Below are 25,061 nucleotides of genomic sequence, written 5' to 3'. Positions count from 1 at the left end.
GCATGAAACCCGAACCAAATTCCTACCAACACCCCTGCGCCTTCTGGTGGCTTAAAGATGTAGGGCAGGAATGTTCTAGAATAATCCTGAACTAAAAATTCCCACTAACACCCCTGCGCCTCCTTGTGGAGCAGAGGTGTATGGGCGGAATGTTCTGGAATTATAAGCTGGAAAAACAGCAATGATTAAAATGGCCCTCATGCCATGCTTTCACAGAAAATCACAGTACAGGTTACCTGCTGCAGTGTTAATATAGGCTGAACAGCCTTTTATACAGTTATTATAGGCTTAATAGCCTATTATACAGTGATAACAGGTGTAGGATACAGTAAAATACATGCATTTAGTTAGCCTTCATTAATATGAACACTGCCTGCAGTGCTATTATCTTACAGCCTTAACAGAAAATATGGTTAAACCTGCAATAGGCTATGCCAGTGATAGCCTATTGCCAGCCAAAGCCTCATATATATATTATATATATCAAATGTGCTTAAATATATAATCACAGGTCATACTGATATCATGCCAGCAAAAAGCTTCATTATATATCATCTATATAAAAATGTGCTGAAACATATATACATAGTCTACAGTGTTATAACCCATGACACTGTTTAAAACGCTGCGCTGCTTGTGAGGTAGCTGAGCAGCCTATTTAGTAACCCATGCAGCCTTTTGCTGCTGCTATGGCCATTACTTCCCCTCCCCCCCCCCTGCATCCCCATGTTACCTGCAACGTACGGGGATCGGGTGCAGGGAGCAGGAGAGCGCTGTATATAGCGTCCGGGGATCGAGTGCAGGGAGCAGGAGAGCGCTGTATATAGCCGGGAACCGTCCGGTTCCTGGCAGAGCGGGCGGCTTTGTCACACGGAGCCCTTCCCCTGTCTCGGCGGCGCCTCTGTAGTGGTGCCGGGCAATCAGCGCTGTGAGAGCGGCCGGCGTCTGAGTGACGTGCGGCCGCTCTGCGCGTAGTTCAGTGGGACCCTCAGCGGCGGCTTCAGCGGCGGCTCCAGCACACTTTACACACAGCAGGGCGGCAGCGTGAGCTGACCGCCCTAACATACCTTGTTCCATGTGACGGCTTTTCTCCTGGCTGTGACGGGGCTTCTCTCTGCAAGCTCCGTTTCAGCCTCCAGCTTCACATGTTGGCTGTCACTGGGCTTCTCTCTGCAAGCTCTGTTTCAGCCTCCAGCTTCACATCTTGGCTGAGCTCAGTTTCAGGCTTCCTTTCAGCTCTCTGTCTCATCCTGGCTGTGACGGAGCTTCTTCCTGTAAGCTCCGTTCAGTTTGCAGGAGACAGTGGCTGCCTGTGGCTGTGAGGGTGCTCTTTGTGAGGACCGACACGCCATGCGCTGCCTTATAGCGCCTGTGGCTGTGAGGGTGCTCTTTGTGAGGACCGACACGCCATACGCTGCCTTGCAGCAGCACCATCCCGGACCCATGTTTTTCAGAAACTGGGACGGGAAGTGTAAAAATTAAAAAGAAAAATCTTCTGAAATGTGGGCTCATTCCCACAAGCCGATGTTCATCTGTGAGCACCGAAAAAACACTGGCAAAGTACACTGAGGTACTTGGGGATATGGAGGGGGGGAGAGTCCTAAATTTGAATATTCAGTGCCTTTGTTCGGCTACGCCCGTCCATATCCCAAGAGTACTCCTAGTGGATGATAAAGAAACATATCACTGTCTCCTCTAACCAGTCCCGCAGTGACCCATACAGTGTGTGCAGGCAGCTCTGCTATAGTACAGATCAGTGTCTCCTCTAACCACTACCGCAGTGACCCATGCAGTGTGTGCAGGCAGCTCTGCTATAGAACATATCACTGTCTCCTCTAACCACTCCCGCAGTGACCCATACAGTGTGTGCAGGCAGCTCTGCTATAGTACATATCACTGTCTCCTCTAACCACTACCGCAGTGACCCATGCAGTGTGTGCAGGCAGCTCTGCTATAGTACATATCACTGTCTCCTCTAACCACTACCGCAGTGACCCATACAGTGTGTGCAGGCAGCTCTGCTATAGTACATATCAGTGTCTCCTCTAACCACTCCCGCAGTGACCCATACAGTGTGTGCAGGCAGCTCTGCTATAGTACATATCACTGTCTCCTCTAACCACTACCGCAGTGACCCATACAGTGTGTGCAGGCAGCTCTGCTATAGTACATATCAGTGTCTCCTCTAACCACTCCCGCAGTGACCCATGCAGTGTGTGCAGGCAGCTCTGCTATAGTACATATCACTGTCTCCTCTAACCACTCCCGCAGTGACCCATACAGTGTGTGCAGGCAGCTCTGCTATAGTACATAGCACTGTCCCCACTAACCACTCCCGCAGTGACCCATGCAGTGTGTGCAGGCAGCTCTGCTATAATACATATCACTGTCTCCTCTAACCAGTCCCGCAGTGACCCATGAGCTCTGCTATAGTACATAGCACTGTCTCCTCTAACCACTACCGCAGTGACCCATGCAGTGTGTGCAGGCAGCTCTGCTATAATACATATCACTGTCTCCTCTAACCAGTCCCGCAGTGATCCATGAGCTCTGCTATAGTACATAGCACTGTCTCCTCTAACCACTACCGCAGTGACCCATGCAGTGTGTGCAGGCAGCTCTGCTATAGTACATAGCACTGTCCCCACTAACCACTCCCGCAGTGACCCATGCAGTGTGTGCAGGCAGCTCTGCTATAGTACATATCACTGTCTCTAACCACTACTGCAGTGACCCATGCAGTGTGTGCAGGCAGCTCTGCTATAGTACATATCACTGTCTCTAACCACTACCGCAGTGACACATCATGCAGTGTGTGCAGGCAGCTCTGCTATAGTACATATCACTGTCTCCTCTAACCACTACCGCAGTGACCCATGCAGTGTGTGCAGGCAGCTCTGCTATAGTACATAGCACTGTCACCACTAACCACTACCGCAGTGACACATGCAGTGTGTGCAGGCAGCTCTGCTATAGTACATAGCACTGTCTCCTCTAACCACTACCGCAGTGACCCATGCAGTGTGTGCAGGCAGCTCTGCTATAGTACATAGCACTGTCTCCTCTAACCACTACCGCAGTGACCCATGCAGTGTATGCAGGCAGCTCTCCTATAGTACATATCACGGTCTCCTCTAACCACTCCCGCAGTGACCCATGCAGTGTGTGCAGGCAGCTTTGCTATAGTACATAGCACTGTCCCCACTAACCACTCCCGCAGTGACCCATACAGTGTGTGCAGGCAGCTCTGCTATAGTACATATATCAGTGTCTCCTCTAACCACTCCCGCAGTGACCCATGCAGTGTGTGCAGGCAGCTCTGCTATAGTACATATATCAGTGTCTCCTCTAACCACTACCGCAGTGACCCATGCAGTGTGTGCAGGCAGCTCTGCTATAGTACATATCAGTGTCTCCTCTAACCACTCCCGCAGTGACCCATGCAGTGTGTGCAGGCAGCTCTGCTATAGTACATATCACTGTCTCCACTAACCACTACCGCAGTGACCCATACAGTGTGTGCAGGCAGCTCTGCTATAGTACATAGCACTGTCTCCTCTAACCACTACCGCAGTGACCCATGCAGTGTGTGCAGGCAGTTCTACTATAGTACATATCACTGTCTCCTCTAACCACTCCCGCAGTGACCCATGCAGTGTGTGCAGGCAGCTCTGCTATAGTACATATCAGTGTCTCCTCTAACCACTACCGCAGTGACCCATGCAGTGTGTGCAGGCAGCTCTGCTATAGTACATAGCACTGTCTCCTCTAACCACTACTGCAGTGACCCATGCAGTGTGTGCAGGCAGCTCTGCTATAGTACATATCAGTGTCTCCTCTAACCACTCCCGCAGTGACCCATACAGTGTGTGCAGGCAGCTCTGCTATAGTACATATCACTGTCTCCTCTAACCACTCCCGCAGTGACCCATGCAGTGTGTGCAGGCAGCTATGCTATAGTACATATCACTGTCTCTAACCACTACCGCAGTGACCCATGCAGTGTGTGCAGGCAGCTCTGCTATAGTACATATCAGTGTCTCCTCTAACCACTCCCACAGTGACCCATGAGCTCTGCTATAGTACATAGCACTGTCTCCTCTAACCACTACCGCAGTGACCCATGCAGTGTGTGCAGGCAGCTCTGCTATAGTACATATCACTGTCTCCTCTAACCACTACCGCAGTGACCCATGCAGTGTGTGCAGGCAGCTCTGCTATAGTACATATCACTGTCTCCTCTAACCACTACCGCAGTGACCCATGCAGTGTGTGCAGGCAGCTATGCTATAGTACATATCACTGTCTCTAACCACTACCGCAGTGACCCATGCAGTGTGTGCAGGCAGCTCTGCTATAGTACATATCAGTGTCTCCTCTAACCACTCCCGCAGTGACCCATGAGCTCTGCTATAGTACATAGCACTGTCTCCTCTAACCACTACCGCAGTGACCCATGCAGTTTGTGCAGGCAGCTCTGCTATAGTACATATCACTGTCTCCTCTAACCACTACCGCAGTGACCCATGCAGTGTGTGCAGGCAGTTCTGCTATAGTACATAGCACTGTCCCCACTAACCACTACCGCAGTGACCCATGCAGTGTGTGCAGGCAGCTCTGCTATAGTACATATCAGTGTCTCCTCTAAGCACTACCGCAGTGACCCATGAGCTCTGCTATAGTACATAGCACTGTCTCCTCTAACCACTACCGCAGTGACCCATGCATTGTGTGCAGGCAGCTCTGCTATAGTACATATCACTGTCTCCTCTAACCACTACCACAGTGACCCATGCAGTGTGTGCAGGCAGCTCTGCTATAGTACATAGCACTGTCCCCACTAACCACTACCGCAGTGACCCATGCAGTGTGTGCAGGCAGCTTTGCTATAGTACATATCAGTGTCTCCTCTAAGCACTACCGCAGTGACCCATGAGCTCTGCTATAGTACATAGCACTGTCTCCTCTAACCACTACCGCAGTGACCCATGCAGTGTGTGCAGGCAGCTTTGCTATAGTACATATCAGTGTCTCCTCTAAGCACTACCGCAGTGACCCATGAGCTCTGCTATAGTACATAGCACTGTCTCCTCTAACCACTACCGCAGTGACCCATGCAGTGTGTGCAGGCAGCTTTGCTATAGTACATATCACTGTCTCCTCTAAGCACTACCGCAGTGACCCATGAGCTCTGCTATAGTACAAATCACTGTCTCCTCTAACCACTACTGCAGTGACCCATGCAGTGTGTGCAGGCAGCTCTGCTATAGTACATATCACTGTCTCCTCTAACCACTACCACAGTGACCCATGCAGTGTGTGCAGGCAGCTCTGCTATAGTACATAGCACTGTCCCCACTAACCACTACCGCAGTGACCCATGCAGTGTGTGCAGGCAGCTTTGCTATAGTACATATCAGTGTCTCCTCTAACCACTACCGCAGTGACCCATGCAGTGTGTGCAGTGAGGGCAGGTTATTTATCTGCAAGCACATGGCATTTTACAGAAATATATACACACGCTATATACTTGCGCTGTCTGTGACAATTGTCACTGTTTCATGTATAACGCTGCCTGTGATTATTGTCCAGCTATGTGTTATATGCAGAGAAGCAGAACCAGCTTACATGACTGAAGATCTCTAAGAACGTGTGCAGCAATAGGCATCACCCTTTAGGGCAGTGGTCAGGGAACAGAGGTAAATTACCCCAAATGGGGTAAAAATGAAATTCCTGGGGGTAATGGACGGTTGCGCTGCCGAGATACAGCTCCCTCCTGCCCGCCCTGTGCTGTGCTCCTGGCCACGCGTTCTTCCTCCCGCCCACTCGTCCTGCGCTGTCCTGTTCTCCCGCGGCCCACCAACCCACACACAGAACTTGAAGTGTTCTGTGGCTGACCGCTGACGGAGTTCCGCAGGATCAGACAGTGGCTCACATAACACTAAGAAATTCCCACTGACATTGGTGAGGTGAGGATGTGACCATCTGTCTCCTAAAAGTCGTGCGTCGCCCTCCCCCACCCCCCCATCCATCTTTCTTACATTCATTCTGGTGTTTTGGGGAGACCGTTAATTAACCCATTCATTGCCAAAAAATAATTGGCGAAAATAATACACCATTTTCATTGCACCATTCTGAATACTTGTTCTGTTTCAGGGCATGAAGTGGAGAATTATTTGGATTGCAGGAAGATTCCCGTATAATATATGGGACTGGGGGAGAACACGTTCTCCTTATAGCCTCTGATAAGTGGTAACCGCCATATTGCGTACTCCGCACAGTAACGGAGGATCATCTACAGACCAAGAAATAGGCCTGGTTACGGCGATTTGCTGTAATGTGTAAATGAGGATTCCCTGAAGACATGAAAGCCACGTCACCTACAGACGTGTTCTCTTACATCCTCACTGCAGTCACGCTAAAGAGCCTTTAAAGTCGCGCCATGCCGTGGCGGGACTCTGTAGCACCAAGCGTCTTTTTTTATAGTTTTTTTTCCAGGAAAATGCGTCTTAGACATAAAGTAATATAAAAGGACGCACAAGCAGCTTCTGTGGTTTCCATGAGAACACTGTAGCAGAGCATTTTGTATGCGGATACAGTCGCTGTGATATATATATATATATATATGCATGCGTCTAAGACCATTTTTCGCGGTGGGGGGGGGAAAGACTCTCGGCGCTACAGAGTCACACGGCACTCACGCGTTGTGTAACACAACTTGTAGCGCATGGAGCAAAGATGTAAGAGGACACATCTGTATGTGAAAGTCAATATGTGGACACTGATACGAAGTGGTGCAGAGGAACTATACACAGAACTCCCACAGAAGTCGGACATATGTACAATTGTGTGAGTGTGTAAGGGTATAGGGATGTGCGACTCTGCCATAACATAAGACCTGCAGAGCTTTAGCACCTAGGTGTGAAAACTAAATGCGACAGTCTCTGGTTACACTAGGGATGACTTTGGGGGATACTCCCACAATCCTAGATACTTCGTAGCGCATGTGCAGATACACAGCTCACAGACCGGTCACTGCAGTTATGTAAGGGAACACAGACCGATGCACATATTCACCTACATACACACACACGTGGCATCTTATATCAGTTTTGGGGTTATACTAGGACATTGCTGAGCAGATAAGAAGGGCCACTGATAGGATACGGAGAGTGCAGCCTGTACACAATCCCCCGTTCTGAATGAGCTAGAGGTGGTGCGTGTCGGCCATACTACCTTTGTCTCGGAGATCTGCCACGGTGTCGTCGGCTGGGCACGGGCTTTCCTCGCTGCAGTCATTAGAGATGGTGATGAAGGAGGCGGGAGAGATGGACTGGGAGCGGCTGCTGTTGTTGCTCCCGCGCTCATTTCCTCCGGGAGTCTGCGTATCTACACTGCGCAGGGACAGGGGTGGCGGGGCCCGGTGCCCATCTGGGATATCTTGTGGCTAGGAAAGAAATGAACAAAACATACAAAACAAAAAAGAAAAAAAATTATGCAGATCATTTTTCCTTAGGAATTTAAAGTATTCAGAACTAATTAAAGTATCGTGGGTTTGAAACAAGCATTTATTAACTGTATGTGGCAGCGTAGCGTACTATTATAAAGACACAGCAACACTTATTTTCATTTTGTATTTGCGTAACGCAAAAATTACATTTCACTTTACTAAAGTAGATTTGCAGAACTTTTAGCCGTTGTCACACAATCTGGTCTTCTGTCCATTATAGGTGAATGCAGAGATTGGGGCTGGGCTGGTTTGGCAGCAGAGCCAACATGGAAGGCCTGGCTAGAGTTAGCAGAAAACGTGGTCCGTACATGCAGGCTACTACAGGTTACAGTATGTGCAGAGGCGTAACACTTGTGGGTCACTTTGATAAGGCTGTGTGCCGCACAGAGCAGAGGGGTACAACCCACAAATGATAAGGCTGTGTGCCGCACAGAGCTGAGGGGTACAGCACACAAATGATAAGGCTGTGTGCCGCGCAGAGGGGTACAGCCCACAAATGATAAGGCTGTGTGCCGCACAGAGCTGAGGGGTACAGCACACAAATGATAAGGCTGTGTGCCGCGCAGAGGGGTACAGCCCACAAATGATAAGGCTGTGTGCCGCACAGAGCTGAGGGGTACAGCACACAAATGACTGCACATGCACGAGAATACTCCAAGGCAGAGGTTCTCAAACACTGTCCTCGAGGCACCCAAACAGCTCAGGTTTTAAGGATATTCATGCTTGACCACAGGTGAATTAGTGTCTTTGATGTAACCATATGTGTTTAATTAACCATGGATATCCTTATAACCTGGACTTACACAGCTTTTAGGACCAAGTTTGGGAACCACAGTCTTATTGCTGCCTCAGCAGAAATACCTGGCTTTATATAGGTGCACAAAATACAGTAATAGATCCAGTACAATAATAGATCCCATCACTGTAAGAGATCCGGTTCAATAACAGATCAGGTCACTAAGATATACGGAACAATGATAGATCCCATCACTGTAATGGCCCATACACACAGGGAGATTCTCACTATGCGACAGGGACCAGGTCGGCATAACTAGCGAATAATGACTGTGCTTGCGATACAGACTATGGTGGTCATTCCGAGTTGTTCACGCGCTGTCGATTTTCGCAGTGCAGCGATTAAGGAAAAAAACGGTTCAAATGCGCATGGTACTAATGCGCATGCGCTAAGTACTTTCACACAAAACTTTGTAGATTTACACAAGGTCGAGCGACGTTTTTTCATCGCTCGAGTGATCGAAGTGTGATTGACAGGAAGTGGGTGTTTATGGGCGGAAATTGGCCGTTTTCAGGGAGTGTGCTAAAAAATGCAGGCGTGTCAGGTAAAAACGCAGGCGTGCCTGGGGAAACGGGGAAGTGGCTGGCCGAACGCAGGGCGTTTGTGACGTCAAACCAGGAACTAAACGGACTGAGGTGATCGCAATCTGTGAGTAGGTCTGGAGCTACTCAAACTGCAAAGAATTATTTAGTAGCAATTTTGATAATCTTTCGTTCGCTATTCTGCTAAGCTAAGATACACTCCCAGAGGGCGGCGGCTTAGCGTGTGCAATGCTGCTAAAATCTGCTAGCAAGCAACTCGGAATGAAGGCCTATGTGCGATTTTGGCTAAGTGTCAATTTTGACTCTCTCTTTTATAGAGATAGTCAAAATTGACTTGCCTGCACAGTCTATCAAGGCTTGCGATGCAGACCGCGCATCGGCATCGAATCGGGATCGCAAGGTGACTTTCACCTTGCAATCTGCACTAAATTTTCTTACAATTTTGACTACAGTCAAAACCGTAAGGAAAAAAATAGGATTTTGGTACTTACCAGGTAAATCCTTTTCTTTGAATCCATAGGGGGCACTGGAGTACTCTTGGGATATGGACGGGCGTAGCCGAACAAAGGCACTGAATATTCAAATTTAGGACTCTCCCCCCCTCCATATCCCCAAGTACCTCAGTGTACTTTGCCAGTGTTTTTTACTGAGCGAACAGGATATAGAGAGGTTGACAATGGAGAATACCTATAACATAACGGACAACAACAAAGTTGACCTATAACCTTATTGTCAACTACACAGTTGACACCATAACCATAACATAACGGACAACAACAATGTTGACCCATAACCTTACTGTCAACTAAACAGTTGACCCCATAACCGATAGAACTTTATAATTTGAACCAATCGGTGAAAATGTGTTATTATAAGCTCCTCTGAGCTTAATATCAATGAAGTAAACTTGTTACCCTAAGCTCCCTTGAGCTTAAAACAACCCAGGTAAAACTGCTCTGGGTGGGCGTCCAGTGCCCCCTATGGATTCAAAGAAAAGGATTTACCTGGTAAGTACCAAAATCCTATTTTCTTTATCATCCACTAGGGGTCACTGGAGTACTCTTGGGACGTACCAAAGCTTCCCTCGTGGGCGGGAGAGCTGTTTGATACTTGTAACAGTAGGCAGCCAAAGCTAGATGCTGACGGCGCCACCATTCATAACGTGTAAAAGTGCACAAACGTGGTGCACTGAAGGCTATGTAGACGCTCCACGACCCGCTGGGTCTGACATTCCCACAGAACCTGTGGGATGAACTATTACTGACGTAGGCGATTGTAACTTAGCCTTAAAGTAAGCCTGACTTGTAGTCATTATTATCCAACTGGATAATGTCTGCTGAGAAACTGGCTAACCCCAGTTCGCAGTATCATATAGAACAAACAACGTATTCATATCACGTACTGTAGACGTTCGGTACACATATAAACGCGTAATGCGTGTACCACATTCAGAATTCTAGAATGTGCTGTCCCCACAGGAACCACTATTGGTATATTGATGTGAAGAATACGAAAGCGGATTTCGTCCGAAGATCTGCTTTGTCATGAGAAACTCAAATACGGTGGCTTGGAATACAAGGCACCCAAATATGAAAACAAAACCCTTGCCGAAGCACCCTTGCCGACGACAAGGCTAGAAGAAAAATGTTTTCCAAAGTGAGAAACTTAATTCTCATTTGTTGTAAGGGTTCAAAAAATATGAAACTTAATTCCCATTTGTTGAAAGGGTTCCAAAATATGAAAACTGTAATAAATCTGAACCCAACCTCAAATCGCCTGGCGCTGTAGGTGGGATAAATAGAGTCTGAACTTTGGTGACACCTTGTAGAAAGATGTTTACAGACGCAAATAGAGGCAAACGTCTTTGAAAATACGTTTACCACACAGATACCTGCACACTTAGTGCAGATGAACGCAGTTTTCCATCCCACCCTGTTTAACAGAATACGGGTAACTTGAAGTATGATGTTGGAAACTTCCGAGGTTTACAACCTATGTAAACACACTAAATTTTTTTAATAATGAGCTGCCTTAAGCGGCTTACTATTTCGTAACATGGTTGGTATAACCGATACTGTAATGCTCTATTTTTTAAGAGGGCGGTCTGAACCCTCACCCCGTCAACCGCAGCTGCGGTACATAGATAATAAGTATATAGATAAGTATGGGTAAAAGAACGTTCCCTGATGTAACAGGTTGGACGTATTATGAGCGGGCCAAGATCGTGTGCAAGTATTCCTTGAAAATTCGAGAAGCAAACTTCTACGAAATCCATGAGATACCACCAGTATGACTGTGACGAACTGTCTTCTGATCCGTTTTGGCAACGGAGAGAGAAACGGAAAATGGCGGAGCCAGATACACGATGCTGAATGACCCCATGAATGTGAGAGACTTCACCGCCACTGCCCTTGTGATCTGTTTTGTACACATACTGAGCTTTTGTAATTGTGGCGAGATGCCATCATGTATACTTGAGGGTAACCTCCTTCTGTGGACTCAGATATGAAACACCTCTGGATTTAATGTCCAGTTTTGAAGATCCAAATGCTGACGGGTGAGATCATCTGTCTAACAGATGTCCACTCACGGATTGATCTCTTGACATTTTCACATAATGGCGTTCTGAGCCATTGAAGATTTGAGTTACCTGCCGCATTGCCATGCGGCTTCTTGGTTCTCACTGGTTGTTGTGTATGCAACTGCCGTTGCTTCGTTTGACTGCTTAAGGGCAGCGTGAGCCAGGCATGAAAAAACAAAATTACATGAAACTCACGGTTGTTTCTCTCCACGAAAATCTTTAGTAAAAAGCGAAAGATTTATTCGTTCTGAAGAGAAACCAGAGTCTATCCCTGGTCAGACTGAAAGTGAATCATTTATTGCATTGTAAAATGCACAGAGTTCTAGGACATTTATCGACAGCAATCTGTCGTGTTTTAGAACCTTTGCGTTGATTTTAACTACAAATCCTGACTCTCTGTGACTGTCGTCCAGAGTATATGCACCCTTGTCCCTCTGTGGGTACGCGAGTGAAGGGTGGCGAACTAAATTGAAAACACATCTTTATTCTTAATAGATGAATACACCAATGTACCGCTAGTGTGCGTGTACTTTTGTTCTTGCTGGTGTAGTAGGTAAAAGTATTTGATTTACCGTATTCATAATGTTACCTAGGAATTGACATCGTTTAGACAGACTTAGATGCGATTGTTTTCGAACTTGATCTGCTACCGCAGTATACCTTAGTAGCGCAAGCTAGAGGAACTTTGTTGATACATAGTTTTTATGTGAGATGAGCTATCATCCCAACATCACTTTGGTAAATACCGGGAGCGATAAGCAACGGTAGAAATGAAATGGTTAATGGTTGTGGCGATTTGCAAACGCTAGAACCTGTGATGAAGAAACCGGACTGGGTAAATACGCATTGTGAAGATCAAATGCAATTATACAATTTTGTGGCTCCAATAAGCAAAAACTAACTGCAGAAAATCAATTTTCTAACTGTAGTAAATGACTTGCTGATTGATATTGCAACGGAGCTGTTTGGTTTTGCCCAAACAGAGGAGAATAAGTAACTCTGACTGTGTTGGCGTACTATTGCCTGGTTTATAACCCAGCAAAGACTAAATGACAACCTGCCAAACCGTTCGACAGAAGCAGTTTTGTACTCTAAGCTGTAAATAGCTGAGACATATATGAGTTGAAGTCCTGAAACCTCGCAAATGTAACATGAAAAGACGCGCTTCCACAATTGTAAAAGAGGTCATCAAACCACTGGCTTGCTGACTGTAACGTCATGTCGTTACAAAGCGTGACTGTTTCGTATAAAGGTATAAAACGCCGTTACAAGTATACTGTATGCGCTAATGGCTGAATATCCTAAAGGGATAAAATGCCGTTACAAGTATATCAAATGTAGGAGCAAACAAGCTCTGGCCTTGTCGCGCTTAACTAGCGACCATGAAAATAACCGGCGTTAGCAGAAGCTTTACAGATATACTCTGCAGCTTCTTTTAACAGTGATCGGCATGGTTTCATACATAGATTCTAGTGACCCAATGGGGTTTTTATAATGTTTGACAGAAACGCATATACCAATGGCGGATCGCGTCCTTTTGGAAACGATTATGTATGGTTGTCCAAAACCCCGCACTATCTGCGTGCTGGACTAATGTACCCTTCTCACTCGTAGTTATCTGTGTGAGATTTGACATAGAATCGTGCATTAAATTATAAGACCAGTGAAATAAACACTCTGGTACCCAAAGGAAAATTGGCCCTTTGGAAAGACTGTCTTTTGTTAGCGCTGGCGGAGTCATTCCGAGACTCCGATTACCGCTGTTTTAATTTGAATTGCCAATGTTAACAATTTTAGTCTGCACTAGAGCCTTATCCGCTATGTAGACAGACATCATAATAGGCAACAAACAGACACTTGCACGACTTAATAAAGTTATTATATGGCATATATATCTATATATATATATGTTATTGCTGAACAGCATATTTATTAGGAAACTAAAATGTTCTTTATGTGAAAAGCAGTTCACATGGGCATGAAACCCGAACCAAATTCCTACCAACACCCCTGCGCCTTCTGGTGGCTTAAAGATGTAGGGCAGGAATGTTCTAGAATAATCCTGAACTAAAAATTCCCACTAACACCCCTGCGCCTCCTTGTGGAGTAGAGGTGTATGGGCGGAATGTTCTGGAATTATAAGCTGGAAAAACAGCAATGATTAAAATGGCCCTCATGCCATGCTTTCACAGAAAATCACAGTACAGGTTACCTGCTGCAGTGTTAATATAGGCTGAACAGCCTATTATACAGTTATTATAGGCTTAATAGCCTATTATACAGTGATAACAGGTGTAGGATACAGTAAAATACATGCATTTAGTTAGCCTTCATTAATATGAACACTGCCTGCAGTGCTATTATCTTACAGCCTTAACAGAAAATATGGTTAAACCTGCAATAGGCTATGCCAGTGATAGCCTATTGCCAGCCAAAGCCTCATATATATATTATATATATCAAATGTGCTTAAACATATAATCACAGGTCATACTGATATCATGCCAGCAAAAAGCTTCATTATATATCATCTATATAAAAATGTGCTGAAACATATATAATATACATAGTCTACAGTGTTATAACCCATGACACTGTTTAAAACGCTGCGCTGCTTGTGAGGTAGCTGAGCAGCCTATTTAGTAACCCATGCAGCCTTTTGCTGCTGCTATGGCCATTACTTCCCCTCCCCCCCCCCCCTGCATCCCCATGTTACCTGCAACGTACGGGGATCGGGTGCAGGGAGCAGGAGAGCGCTGTATATAGCGTCCGGGGATCGAGTGCAGGGAGCAGGAGAGCGCTGTATATAGCCGGGACCGTCCGGAAGAGCGGGCAGCGCCTTCCTACAACAGTACACAGTCCTGTGTCCGGCATCAGCGGCGTGCGGTGTTCCTGGCAGAGCGGGCGGCTTTGTTATCACACGGAGCCCTTCCCCTGTCTCGGCGGCGCCTCTGTAGTGGTGCCGGGCAATCAGCGCTGTGAGAGCGGCCGGCGTCTGAGTGACGTGCGGCCGCTCTGCGCGTAGTTCAGTGGGACCCTCAGCGGCGGCTTCAGCGGCGGCTCCAGCACACTTTACACACAGCAGGGCGGCAGCGTGAGCTGACCGCCCTAACATACCTTGTTCCATGTGACGGCTTTTCTCCTGGCTGTGACGGTGCTTCTCTCTGCAAGCTCCGTTTCAGCCTCCAGCTTCACATGTTGGCTGTCACTGGGCTTCTCTCTGCAAGCTCTGTTTCAGCCTCCAGCTTCACATCTTGGCTGAGCTCAGTTTCAGGCTTCCTTTCAGCTCTCTGTCTCATCCTGGCTGTGACGGAGCTTCTTCCTGTAAGCTCCGTTCAGTTTGCAGGAGACAGTGGCTGCCTGTGGCTGTGAGGGTGCTCTTTGTGAGGACCGACACGCCATGCGCTGCCTTATAGCGCCTGTGGCTGTGAGGGTGCTCTTTGTGAGGACCGACACGCCATACGCTGCCTTGCAGCGGCACCATCCCGGACCCATGTTTTTCAGAAACTGGGACGGGAAGTGTAAAAATTAAAAAGAAAAAGAAAAAAAAAAAAAAAAATCTTCTGAAATGTGGGCTCATTCCCACAAGCCGATGTTCATCTGTGAGCACCGAAAAAACACTGGCAAAGTACACTGAGGTACTTGGGGATATGGAGGGGGGGAGAGTCCTAAATTTGAATATTCAGTGCCTTTGTTCGGCTACGCCCGTCCATATCCCAAGAGTACTCCAGTGACCCCTAGTGGATGATAAAGAAAATCTCACCATGTACACACCATAAGCGACCCAGTACAATAACCGATCCCATCACCGTAAGCGACCCAGCACAAAAACAGATCCCATCACCGTAAGCGACCCGGTACAATAACAGATCCCATCACCGTAAGCGACCCGGTACAATAACAGATCCCATCACCGTAAGCGACTCAGCACAATAACCGATCCCATCACCGTAAGCGACCCAGTACAATAACCGATCCCATCACCGTAAGCGACCCGGTACAATAACAGATCCCATCACCGTAAGCGACCCAGCACAATAACCGATCCCATCACCATAAGCGACCTAGTACAATAACCGATCCCATCACCGTAAGCGACCCGGTACAATAACAGATCCCATCACCGTAAGCGACCCGGTACAATAACAGATCCCATCACCGTAAGCGACCCGGTACAATAACAGATCCCATCACAGTAAGCGACCCGGTACAATAACAGATCCCATCACCGTAAGCGACCCAGCACAATAACAGATCCCATCACCGTAAGCGACCCAGCACAATAACAGATCCCATCACCGTAAGCGACCCGGTACAATAACAGATCCCATCACCGTAAGCGACCCGGTACAATAACAGATCCCATCACCGTAAGCGACCCAGCACAATAACAGATCCCATCACCGTAAGCGACCCAGCACAATAACAGATCCCATCACCGTAAGCGACCCGGTACAAAAACAGATCCCATCACCGTAAGCGACCCGGCACAATAACCGATCCCATCACCGTAAGCGACCCGGTACAATAACAGATCCCATCACCGTAAGCGACCCGGTACAATAACAGATCCCATCACCGTAAGCGACCCAGCACAATAACAGATCCCATCACCGTAAGCGACCCAGCACAATAACAGATCCCATCACCGTAAGCGACCCGGCACAATAACAGATCCCATCACCGTAAGCGACCCAGCACAATAACAGATCCCATCACCGTAAGCGACCCAGCACAATAACAGATCCCATCACCGTAAGCGACCCGGCACAATAACAGATCCCATCACCGTAAGCGACCCGGTACAATAACAGATCCCATCACCGTAAGCGACTCTGTACAATAACAGATCCCATCACCGTAAGCGACCCGGTACAATAACAGATCCCATCACCGTAAGCGACCCGGTACATTAACAGATCCCATCACCGTAAGCGACCCAGTACAATAACAGATCCCATCACCGTAAGCGACCCAGTACAATAACAGATCCCATCACTACAAGAGATCCGGTACAATAACAGATCCAGTCACTATAAGCGACCCAGTACAATAACAGATCCCATCACTGTAAGCGACCCAGTACAAGAACAGATCCCATCACTGTAAGCGACCCAGTACAATAACAGATCCCATCACTGTAAGCGACCCAGTACAATAACAGATCCCATCACTGTAAGCGACCCAGTACAATAACAGATCCCATCACTGTAAGCGACCCAGTACAATAACAGATCCCATCACTACAAGAGATCCGGTACAATAACAGATCCAGTCACTATAAGAGATCCAGTACAATAACAGATTCCATCACTATAAGAGATCCGGTACTATAACAGATCATGTCACTAAGATATACGGTACAATGACAGATCCCATCACTATCAGATCCCTTCACTATTAGAGACCCAGTACAAAAGCAGATCCCATCACCGTAAGATCTGGTACAACAACAAATACCATCACTAAGAGAACCATTACAATAACAGATCCCGTCACTATAATACCCCTTTCACATCGCACAAATAACCCGGTACCGACACGGCATATTGCCGTGTCGAACCGGGTCAGTGTGCGATGTGAAAGCACACTGGCCGATTTAGCGGGTCGCCTGACCCGGTAAATCAACCCGGTAAAAAAGAAGGGTTTTACCCGGGTTGATTACCGGGTCAGGTGCGGTGTGAATGGGAGCCGTGTCGATGCGACACGGTTCCCATTCACAAGATAGGGAGAGGCGGCGCTGGAGATGAGCTCATCTCCAGACGCCGCCTCCACCCCCGCCCCTGCTGCTGCTGCGCGCTCCGTTGTTATGGCAACCGACCCGGTATATTGCCGGGTCGGAAAGCCAGCAGCGGAGTGCAAATGCCGGATCCCACCCGGTAAGTACACGTTTGTCTTACCGGGTAGGATCCAGCATTTGCAGTCTGAATGCAGCATTAGAGATCCAGTAAAATAGCAGATCCAGTCCCTATAAGAAATCAGTTAAAATAACAGATCCCGTCACTGTAAGATCAGGAACAAAAACAGAACCAGTCACTATAGGAGATCAGAGGGGCAATTCAGACCTGATCGCAGCAGCAAATTTGTTAGCAGTTGGGCAAAACCATGTGCAGTGCAGGTGGGACAGATGTAACATGTGCAGAGAGAGTTAGATTTGGGTGGGTCATTTCGTTTCTGTGCAGGGTAAATACTGGCTGCTTTATTTTTACACTGCAATTTAGATTTCAGTTTGAACTCACCCCACCCAAATCTATCTATCTCTGCACGTTATATCTGCCCCACCTGCAGTGCACATGGGTGGTCATTCCGAGTTGTTCGCTCTGTAATTTTCTTTGCATTGCAGCGATTTTCTGCTAATTGTGCATGCGCAATGTCCGCACTGCGACTGCGCCAAGTAAATTTGCTATGCAGTTAGGAATTTTACTCACGGCATTACGAGGTTTTTTCTTCGTTCTGGTGATCGTAATGTGATTGACAGGAAGTGGGTGTTTCTGGGAGGAAACTGGCCGTTTTATGGGAGTGTGTGAAAAAACGCTGCCGTTTCTGGGAAAAACGCGGGAGTGGCTGGAGAAACGGGGGAGTGTCTGGGCGAACGCTGGGTGTGTTTGTGACGTCAAACCAGGAACGACAAGCACTGAACTGATTGCACTGGCAGAGTAAGTCTCGAGCTACTCAGAAACTGCTAAGAATTTTCTATTCGCAATTTTGAGAACCTTTCATACGTAATTCTGCTAAGCTAAGATTCACTCCCAGTAGGCGGCGGCTTAGCGTGTGCAATGCTGCTAAAAGCAGCTTGCGAGCGAACAACTCGGAATGAGGGCCATGGTTTTGCCCAACTGCTAACAAATTTGCTGCTGCGATCAACTCTGAATTAGGCCCCAGGTACAATAACAGATCCCATCACTGTAAGAGATATAGTACAACAGATCCGGTAAAATGACAGATCCCATCACTATAAGAGATCCGATGCAATAGCAGTCACTGTAAGAGATACGGTACAATAAAATAATCGATCCAGCCACTGTAAGAGATATGGTACAATACCAGATCCCGTCACTAAGATCTGGTACAACAGTAGTTTCCACCACTAATAGTTCTGGTACAATAGCAAATCCCATCACTGTAAGAGATCCGGTACAATAGCAGATCCCATCACTGTAAGAGATCCGGTACAATAGCAGATCCCATCACTGTAAGAGATCCGGTACAATAGCAGATCCCATCACTGTAAGAGATCCGGTACAATAGCAGATCCCATCACTGTAAGAGATCCGGTACAATAGCAGATCCCATCACTGTAAGAGATCCGGTACAATAGCAGATCCCATCACTGTAAGAGATCCGGTACAATAGCAGATCCCATCACTGTAAGAGATCCGGTACAATAGCAGATCCCATCACTGTAAGAGATCCGGTACAATAGCAGATCCCATCACTGTAAGAGATCCGGTACAATAGCAGATCCCATCACTGTAAGAGATCCGGTACAATAGCAGATCCCATCACTGTAAGAGATCCGGTACAATAGCAGATCCCATCACTGTTAGAGATCCGGTACAATAGCAGATCCCATCACTGTAAGCGATCCGGTACAATAGCAGATCCCATCACTGTAAGCGATCCGGTACAATAGCAGATCCCATCACTGTAAGCGATCCGGTACAATAGCAGATCCCATCACTGTAAGCGATCCGGTACAATAGCAGATCCCATCACTGTAAGCGATCCGGTACAATAGCAGATCCCATCACTGTAAGCGATCCGGTACAATAGCAGATCCCATCACTGTAAGCGATCCGGTACAATAGCAGATCCCATCACTGTAAGCGATCCGGTACAATAGCAGATCCCATCACTGTAAGCGATCCGGTACAATAGCAGATCCCATCACTGTAAGCGATCCGGTACAATAGCAGATCCCATCACTGTAAGCGATCCGGTACAATAGCAGATCCCATCACTGTAAGAGATCCGGTACAATAGCAGATCCCATCACTGTAAGAGATCCGGTACAATAGCAGATCCCATCACTGTAAGAGATCCGGTACAATAGCAGATCCCATCACTGTAAGAGATCCGGTACAATAGCAGATCCCATCACTGTAAGAGATCCGGTACAATAGCAGATCCCATCACTGTAAGAGATCCGGTACAATAGCAGATCCCATCACTGTAAGAGATCCGGTACAATAGCAGATCACATCACTGTAAGAGATCCGGTACAATAGCAGATTCTCTCACTGTAAGAGATCCGGTACAATAGCAGATTCTCTCACTGTAAGAGATCCGGTACAATAGCAGATCCCATCACTGTAAGAGATCCGGTACAATAGCAGATCCCATCACTGTAAGAGATCCGGTACAATAGCAGATCCCATCACTGTAAGAGATCCGGTACAATAGCAGATCCCATCACTGTAAGAGATCCGGTACAATAGCAGATCCCATCACTGTAAGAGATCCGGTACAATAGCAGATCCCATCACTGTAAGAGATCCGGTACAATAGCAGATCCCATCACTGTAAGAGATCCGGTACAATATCAGATCCCATCACTGTAAGAGATCCTGGAAAAAAAGGAGATTACATCACTGTAAGAGATCCGGTACAATAGCAGATCACATCACTGTAAGAGATCCGGTACAATAGCAGATTCTCTCACTGTAAGAGATCCGGTACAATAGCAGATCCATCACTGTAAGAGATCCGGTACAATAGCAGATCACATCACTGTAAGAGATCCGGTACAATAGCAGATCACATCACTGTAAGAGATCCGGTACAATAGCAGATCACATCACTGTAAGAGATCCGGTACAATAGCAGATTCTCTCACTGTAAGAGATCCGGTACAATAGCAGATCACATCACTGTAAGAGATCTGGTACAATAGCAGGTCACATCACTGTAAGAGATCCGGTACAATAGCAGATCACATCACTGTAAGAGATATGCTATAACAGCAGATCCCGTCACTGTAACAGATATGGTACAATAGCAGATCACATCACTGTAAGAGATCTGGTACAATAGCAGATCACATCACTGTAAGAGATATAGTACAACAGATCCGGTAAAATGACAGATCCCATCACTATAAGAGATCCGATGCAATAGCAGTCACTGTAAGAGATACGGTACAATAAAATAATCGATCCAGCCACTGTAAGAGATATGGTGCAAAAACAGATCCCGTTACTATAAGAGATATGGTACAATACCAGATCCCGTCACTAAGATCTGGTACAACAGTAGTTTCCACCACTAATAGTTCTGGTACAATAGCAAATCCCGGCACTGTATGAGATCCAGTACAATAGCAGATCCCATCACTGTAAGAGATCCGGTACAATAGCAGATCCCATCACTAAGAGATCCGGTACAATAGCAGATCCCATCACTGTAAGAGATCCGGTACAATAGCAGATCCCATCACTGTAAGAGATCCGGTACAATAGCAGATTCTCTCACTGTAAGAGATCCGGTACAATAGCAGATTCTCTCACTGTAAGAGATCCGGTACAATAGCAGATCCCATCACTAAGAGATCCGGTACAATAGCAGATCCCATCACTGTAAGAGATCCGGTACAATAGCAGATCCCATCACTGTAAGAGATCCGGTACAATAGCAGATCCCATCACTGTAAGAGATCCGGTACAATAGCAGATCCCATCACTGTAAGAGATCCGGTACAATAGCAGATCCCATCGCTGTAAGAGATCCGGTACAATAGCAGATCACATCACTGTAAGAGATCCGGTACAATAGCAGATCACATCACTGTAAGAGATCCGGTACAATAGCAGATCACATCACTGTAAGAGATCCGGTACAATAGCAGATTCTCTCACTGTAAGAGATCCGGTACAATAGCAGATCACATCACTGTAAGAGATCTGGTACAATAGCAGGTCACATCACTGTAAGAGATCCGGTACAATAGCAGATCACATCACTGTAAGAGATATGCTATAACAGCAGATCCCGTCACTGTAACAGATATGGTACAATAGCAGATCACATCACTGTAAGAGATCTGGTACAATAGCAGATCACATCACTGTAAGAGATATGCTATAACAGCAGATCCCGTCACTGTAACAGATATGGTACAATAGCAGATCACATCACTGTAAGAGATCTGGTACAATAGCAGATCACATCACTGTAAGAGATATGCTATAACAGCAGATCCCGTCACTGTAACAGATATGGTACAATAACAGACCCGCCACTATTAAGGATTCGGAGCAATAGCAGATTCTCTCACTGTAAGAGATCCGGTACAATAGCAGATCCCGTCACTAAGTTATGCTACAATAACAGATCCTGTACCTACTGTACAAGGCAGTGGTTCTCACACTGTGTGCGGTGGCTCCCTGGGGCGCCTCGGGACACTTGCAGGGCTCTGGGTTGGTGGTCCAGGACCAATTTAAATTATTTATGGTCAATGTAATAGGCAGAACCAGAGCTGGCGGCTGCTAATCATACAATGGGGGGGAATTCAAATGTTTGACGAGTCAGTTTGGTGCCTGTTTTTTCCTATCTAATAGACAGCATTTGAACTCGCCCCAATATGTGGACAAACAGAAGCAATTCATGTTCCTCATCACATAACTGACCCTACGGATGATGTATAAACACTAGAGACGAGCGGGTTCGGTTTTACTCGGATTTACCCGAATCTCCTTATTGGCTCACGGACGTCACGTGTTTTGGTAAGGCAATAAGAAAAACCCAGAAAAAAAAAAGAACTTGCGATAGTTCTGGCATTAAGAACTGAGTAAATCTGAACCCGCTTAATGTAATATTTATTTCCAAATTTCTCAGTAAGAAACGTCTGGCCTAGGGGTGCTGTGAAATAAATACTGATACTCTAGGGCAGTGGTTCCCAAACTGTGTGCCGTGGCTCCCTGGGGTGCCTCGGGACACTTGCAGGGGTGCCTTGGATTGGTGGTCCAGGACCAATTCAAATTATTTATGGTCAATATGATAGGCAAAACTAGTGCTGGTGGCTGCCAGTCATACAATATGGGGACATACAGAAGCAAATCCTGTCCCTCACCACACAATTGAGCCTAAGGATGACATATAAATACAATTTACCTAAATTAATATTTCTTTCTAAATTTCTCAATAAGAAACTTTTGGCCTAGGGGTGCCGTGAAAAAAATTCTGATACTCTAGGGTGCCGTGATTCTAAAAAGTTTGGAAACCACTGCTCTAGGGCAAAGTTTGAGAAGCACTGACATAAGAGAATCAGCACAATACTTATGTCTGTATCAGGTCCTAGGTGAGAAGAAGCCCCATAGAAGTCCTGGCAGTCAGGCATATAAAATTATTGCAGTTAAGTAGACAAGGGCCATGTTTATGAAATGCCTTCTAGTATAATCATGGGAACTACAGCAGGTCAGGGTGCACGTTATGCACTAATGTGTTACAGGATAATAAATTCCCTTTACTCTTTGATAGCCTAAAATGACTAATAAGTGGTGACATTAGTTAGTATCTCTCTCCCTTTGCTCATGCTGGTATTTGTTGTACGGACTATGCCTGGCTGCCAGGACTTCTATGGGGCCTGATACAGACAGGGGGTCTGCACATGTGCAGAAAGAGTCCTGCGAGCTCCCACCTGGTGCCCCCAAGCTACAGCTTGATTTAGAGGACTCGTCCAATTAGGGGCAGGGTTTTTCAACAGGGGGCGTGTCACTCTTATCTTGTAGGCATGGCCAAGGGATGTGGTATGTTAGATAGAATAGACTTAGGTCGACAGTGGCTAGGTCGACCACTATTCGTCAACAGTAAGTAAGTCGACATGGTTTCTAGGTCGACAGGATTTTAGTGCTGGTGGGCTAAAGTCCGGCAGCAAATGCTACCCCTAGGGATGGCAATCTGTGGGTTGTCCATCCATGGTCACCATCAATGGATAACCATCGATGGTTTTACCCACTGATGGTCATCCCTGCATTACTGTACAAATGCAGGCGAACCAGGGGGCATGGCTTAGTGGGTGTCAGGGGGCGGAGCTAAGCTCAGTGCCCTGACACAGAGGGGGAAAAAAAACACAATTCGGTAGCACTAAACCATTGATGGTGGGAAACCATCTGTTTCTCCCCCATCTACTATGCTCCTGCAGAACACTGCACTCAAATAACTGCTGGTGAATATATACTTGTCTAGGTTTATTGAAAATGAGAGCTGCAGATTATCACCGATTGCCCTGAAATACTAATTAGCAAATTGGGTGATAAGAATGATAGCATTGCTATAGGCATAAGGAATCTGCTTTTATATTAGATGATGGGTTGCTATTGATAAATTGGAATGTTATCTCCTGAGTATAGGCATGAGGGCGTGACTCTGATAAATATCAGTGGTTGGTTTGTTAGCTTGTTTTCTTTCAACTGTTTTATTACTATCCATTGCTGGGGGATGGATCATTGGAGTTTGGGTGTAATCAGTGTATTCACATGCTTGGTCCATTACTTAAAGAGCATTAAGGAGGCTTGGGCCGTAGGCTTGTGGCCATTACTTCAAAGGATAACTACAAGTTTAAACATAATTTCAACGTTACACCGACATTAAAACCAAAAGGAAAACAGAAGGACAACAATCAATCCACAATCTGGACCACTAAAGGACAGCTTTCAAACAAATGTGAGTCCAATTCCTCTACACATCAAACTACTCCAGTCTGAGTAACCCCGACACTTATAACTTACATCTGTGATAGGACGCAACAAGACCTTTCCACTTCATCCGCAAGTACTCAAATGTATGTCTATAGCCTACCAAAACCATCTGAATTCTCACCTGTACCAATGTTATCTGTATTTTTAAACTATGAAAAGACATCCCCAAACTGCTCACTACAGTTCTCTCTTATGCAGACTCATGTATGTTTTTTGATGTAATGATTGGCTTGTAATTGGCATTGCATGTGTGGGGAAGTTGCACAGTGAATCCTAGTTTATTACTGCATGCTCTCTGGTGTTTACCACCTTTGACCATTTGACCATTGTGGACAGGTGTACTATATCTTTACATTTAGTGAGGTGTAGTCGTGGTGTAAAGGACACAGTGTGATTCCTGATTAGTAAAAAAAAAAAAAAAAAAAACACAAACACTGAGCAACATCCCCAAACAGGTAATTTCAACTTTAAACTTGTCATTTATTTTGTACGGTCTGGACTACGGAGGCCAATCCCGGGATCCCGCGATTGGCCTCCCTAGTCCAGACCGTACAAAATAAATGACAAGTTTAAAGTTGAAATTAGGCCCAAAAATGCTGGGATTTGAATCCCGGGATTGGAGCCTCCAATCTCGGGATTCACGGGATTGCATTGCGCATGTGCAACGCAGCAGCGAGGGAGGGTTGGTGTAAGTAACACTTACTATTAGGCGGGCGGTAGTATTAGGCGGGCGGCAGCCATGTACACAGACCGCGGCGGCATTTCAAATGTAGCGCCGGCCGCCAGCCAATCACAGCTGGTGGACCGGCGGCCAATCAGGGAAGCGGTCGCAGCGGCTCCTGATTGGCTGCCGGACTGCCCGTTCTGACTGGCTGACGGCCAGCACTACAATTTGAAAGGCCTCCGGCGCGCTCAGCGCGTCTTGTCCATGGCTGCC

At 46.6% G+C, this 25,061-nt stretch overlaps 1 protein-coding gene and 1 non-coding gene across 3 annotated transcripts in view; both read right to left on the bottom strand.

The window, feature by feature from the left end:
- FAM117B (family with sequence similarity 117 member B) overlaps positions 1 to 25,061 on the bottom strand; it is a 136,704-nt gene that overhangs the window by 16,987 nt on the left and 94,656 nt on the right. For both annotated transcript variants that reach the window (XM_063954622.1, XM_063954623.1), the window contains one exon: positions 7,237 to 7,447. In XM_063954622.1, the coding sequence (XP_063810692.1) occupies positions 7,237 to 7,447 (211 nt within the window). The remainder of the gene's footprint in view (positions 1 to 7,236; positions 7,448 to 25,061) is intronic.
- Positions 11,581 to 11,696, bottom strand: LOC135038141 (U5 spliceosomal RNA). Its single transcript, XR_010232543.1, has one exon. It is a non-coding gene; the product is annotated as a U5 spliceosomal RNA (small nuclear RNA).

The sequence above is a fragment of the Pseudophryne corroboree genome, unplaced genomic scaffold, assembly GCF_028390025.1.
Source record: "Pseudophryne corroboree isolate aPseCor3 unplaced genomic scaffold, aPseCor3.hap2 scaffold_703, whole genome shotgun sequence".
Lineage (NCBI taxonomy): Eukaryota > Metazoa > Chordata > Amphibia > Anura > Myobatrachidae > Pseudophryne > Pseudophryne corroboree.
This window is presented reverse-complemented; position numbering and strand designations above follow the sequence as displayed.